Source organism: Glossina fuscipes, unplaced genomic scaffold, assembly GCF_014805625.2.
Source record: "Glossina fuscipes isolate IAEA_lab_2018 unplaced genomic scaffold, Yale_Gfus_2 111029, whole genome shotgun sequence".
In the NCBI taxonomy this organism is placed as follows: Eukaryota; Metazoa; Arthropoda; class Insecta; order Diptera; family Glossinidae; genus Glossina; species Glossina fuscipes.
The window spans coordinates 1-3,965 of NW_024005783.1; the positions used below are offsets into that span (position 1 = coordinate 1).

Sequence of the window (3,965 nt, forward strand, 5' to 3'; positions counted from 1 at the left end):
ACGCAGACTTAATCGTTATATATTTTTTAGTATAATACCGAAGAAGATGGAATAATAAAATAATTAGCAGATATGCAAATTTATTTTTATTTTATGCTTTATTTAATTTGTAGTAGTCTATAAAAACAACAAAGCTTGTATATGTATGTATTTTAATTATAAAAAAGGAGAAGAAAAAAAAAAAAACAATTTATTTATGCCAACAACAATTAACTAATAGCTGCCTGCATACACCCTTAAAACAATTTATATATATTTACTTGATTTTTTAAGTAATTCCTGAACATTTTCTACACGTATTGGCTCACTTTTTTTTTTTTTTTTTTTTTTTTTTTTTTGTAATTAAAATGCTCTTTTAATTACACTTTTTGCGAATTTTTTCGAATACACTTTTTTAAAATGTATTTTTTTGGAAAATTTATAAAATACATTTATAATAAAAAAAAAAAGAAAAAGAAAAATCCTAAACATAAAACATAGGAAGACCTGGAACCCTATAATATAAAAACACTTACGTCTAATCCAATTGTATATTTTCTAGAGCTTAGTATAGTAAAAATCTTATGAAACTTTCCCTTCTTCACTTTTCGCGCTCTGCCTTTAAAAATTATATTAAGATTTTTGAAAAACGAATCAAACACAAAATTATCCTTATAAAAAGAATTTCTAAAAATTGTCTTAAATAATTTTCTGAAATTCTTTGTTTATTTTTTATACTTTTTATAATTTTTCTTGTTTATTTTCTAAAAATTGTTGTTTATTTTTTGAAGTTTCTTATGTTTGGATTATTTTTATTTTTTTTCATTTTTATAAACTTTATTAACTGAATAATATTATATTATTAAAAAAAAAAAAAAAAAAAAAAAAAAAAAAAATGGTTTGCTAATATTCTAAATTCTTTTTTCTTTTTGTAAATTTTTAAAAATTCAAAAATGCATTGAAACATAATTTACAAATTTATTAAAAGGCATCAATTTATTCATGTGTAATATGAAATTATAAATAATTATAATGATAATGAAATGAAACACAAAAAAAAAAAAAAAAAAAAAAATGCATATTTAATATAAATGCAATAAAATTGATTAGAATTGTAAAATACAGTTATTTGGAAAATTAAAAATGAAAACAAAAGAAAAAAAACCAATGCGTTCATTTTTATTTTAGATAGGACAGAATTTGTGGCAAGGGCTTAACGTGGGTTTCTGCCTGAAAGGCTTAACCCCACGGTGGCCCAAGCCACTTTTAAGCGTACTACGCCCCCTGGCGTGTTAGACAATCCCCACAAAGTAGGGGCCTAAACAGCACCAGAGTCCAGAACAGTTTATTGTGTATGGAACAATAAACCCCACTCTGGTCAATGGCGAGGCCTAGCTGCACTCAATTGTTCCATTTTAGCTAGGAACTCGCCAACCACAACCACCACGAGTACTCCCCGAAGGGCCGCACCCAAGCAGTCAGGACTCACAAATTGATCAACTGACTGCTTCCGCCATAAGGCTTCCACTGTGCTGTTGATCAATTACCACCATTACCCGCAGGCATCCGTGACATGTGTTCAAAAGTAAAAATAGGTAAAAGGGGACAACTTATTCGTCATATCCCTTTTCCATTTTTGCATGTATTAATTAATTTACCAGACATTTTCTATCAATCGGCCAAAGGGAAGGCCGTCCGTCAATTCCTTTTTGCATTAATAGTATAATTAATTTATTTATTACGACTTAAGGACAAAGTCCATCATATACCCGCAGGCATACGTGGCTTTGTGAGGCGAGCTTCCTGACCCCCGTGGCTCCCAGTTTGTTTTGCAAAGCCTTATGGCATACTTTGGGCGGTTGTTAAAAACAACCGTACTTGCTTCGGATTCTCCATACTTTCCAATGAACTACTTTTCTTCAAGATATATAGGTCTCGGGTATTGCACTGAACATGGTAGACTAATCTAATGCACTCTACCATGCACTCGCTAGATTACTACCTTCATTGTACTTAAATACCATTCAATATATTTCCTCGGTAGTAACTAGCTATTGAGTAAAAGCTCTTCTTCCAGCCAACCCCTCCACCATCTCTCAGAAACTCGTCGCCGAGTTAGCAGCCCAAAACCTTAAACTCTTCTTAGCCGGCCGAAGCCGTTGCCCGGGGATCACCGCTGGGAGGTGAGAGTTTCGGCACATCTATCAAAGCATAGTTCATCTCCCCAGAGGGAGATGATAGGACAGTGCGAAGGATATCAATGTATTCGTTTTGTTTTGTTGTTTGCTGTTGCACTTCGCAGTAGCAAGCACCCAAAACATTTTTTCTTAGCAGGATGCTGTCACGATACGGAGAGGAGACTATATATATGCAGTTGTAGTCGCGCTGCTATGACCACTTTTCGCCATCGAATCAGACTACGAAATACGTTTGCTCTTTAGTTATCTCGATCGTGATTGAAAGTATATCAGGCAGGTAACAAACATATCTAAACTTGAAGAGTAGAATGCGAAAAGCATAGTGATGGGTATGTGAGATTCGGCCTTCGCCGAGTATAAGTTTCTTATCTGTTTGTTTTTCATTCTGATACACATGTATCCACTATATGTTGAAATTACCGCCCATTTTGCATCTTTAATCTGTTTCGACAGGTATAAAGACAGACTGGATGTGGTGTTTTGATGTGCATAACGATTGTTTGCTATCGGTGAAAAAATGGATCAGAGAATCTGGATTAAATTTGATGGTTGTGCTTCAATTCACTTAAAGTGTTGATTGTGGCACTTGGCGAATCTACTTTGGGCAAAAAGAAAAAAAAAAATGTATATAAGCGCGAAGTGTTCATCTGAATATTGCTGGCCAAGGAGTAACTTTTCTCTTAACTTGAACAAACTCGGCGTGTGAGCGAATGACATTTGCAATCGGAATTAGAAAAAAGTATACGATCCCTTTACATATTAAGTTCACTTTTAAAAATATTATTTCAATATCGATTCGAAATTCTTGTAATAGATTTTAATTTTACTTTAAATTTGTTGGCATAGTTCACACGACAAGTGCCGCATTGTTGTCTTTTACCATTTATGTAATATTTAAACAAATGTGAATAAAAGAATTATTTACTTCAAATAAAGCATTAACAAAGGAAGTGAATGGTCAAAGAAATGCATTATTTACTCATTCAACTTATTATTCTAAGCGAAGGCATTCCTTAAGTTTTAAAAACCTTATAGTTCAGGCATAATTTGCTTAGTCTAATTAGTAGACAGATTCTTCTATGAACGTGTTTTTTGTCGCGAAGTTAATTCAATTAAAATTTACTCTCTGAGATATTCGTCCGTTGTTATCCTTAATCCTTACTTTAACTTCACGATGAAATCATTGATCGGAACGCTATGTATTTATTGTCTATTCATATTAACGAATAATGTAGTATCGAGTTATGGAGACGATCTATATCCTCTAACTATAATGCATACGAATGATTTTCACGCCAGGTAACTTTGTAAAATCAATTGCAATTATTTAAATCTGACAGATATATCACGAGCTGTAGGATAGGTTATTCAGGCTGGTTTTTTTTTTTTTTTTTGCCCGAATGAGACTTTATTCTATTGCGGAGCATGTGAAAGTACGTATGCCTTAGACGTGTCCACCGACTCTCTACTTTGTGATTTCATTGTTTTTGGAATCTGTCGCTTAGGGTCGACGCCTTATAAAGGCGGAGGAGCGTACCTTTGAGAATACTAAAGTGTTTTCTTTTTTTTGCGAAAAATAAAATATTTTAGATCTGAAGAAACGAACGTCAAGGCAAACCCATGTAAGTCTAGTGAGAAATGCATCGGTGGTCTGGCACATGCCTTACATACCGTTAAAAGAATAATTAAAGGGCAAGAAAAGAAGATAGAATCGTTATACATTAATGCGGGTGATAACTATACGCAGACTTAATCGTTATATATTTTTTAGTATAATACCGAAGAAGA

General features: G+C 32.9%; 1 protein-coding gene across 1 annotated transcript; it reads left to right on the forward strand.

The window, feature by feature from the left end:
• Positions 1 to 3,246: 3,246 nt before the first annotated feature.
• Positions 3,247 to 3,959, forward strand: LOC119644339 (apyrase-like). Its single transcript, XM_038043881.1, has 2 exons — positions 3,247 to 3,476; positions 3,768 to 3,959. The coding sequence occupies exons 1-2, from the start codon at positions 3,352 to 3,354 to the stop codon at positions 3,928 to 3,930; spliced, it is 288 nt and encodes a 95-aa protein (XP_037899809.1). The 5' UTR covers positions 3,247 to 3,351; the 3' UTR covers positions 3,931 to 3,959.
• Positions 3,960 to 3,965: the final 6 nt, after the last annotated feature.

What these genes read in the sequence shown, in the direction of transcription:
- LOC119644339 (XM_038043881.1), top strand. Translation starts at nt 3,352, where the DNA reads ATGAAATCATTGATCGGAACGCTATGTATTTATTGTCTATTCATATTA. An exon ending in ACGAATGATTTTCACGCCAG is followed by an intron (nt 3,477 to 3,767) that starts GTAACTTTGTAA and finishes AAAATATTTTAG; the next exon opens with ATCTGAAGAAACGAACGTCA.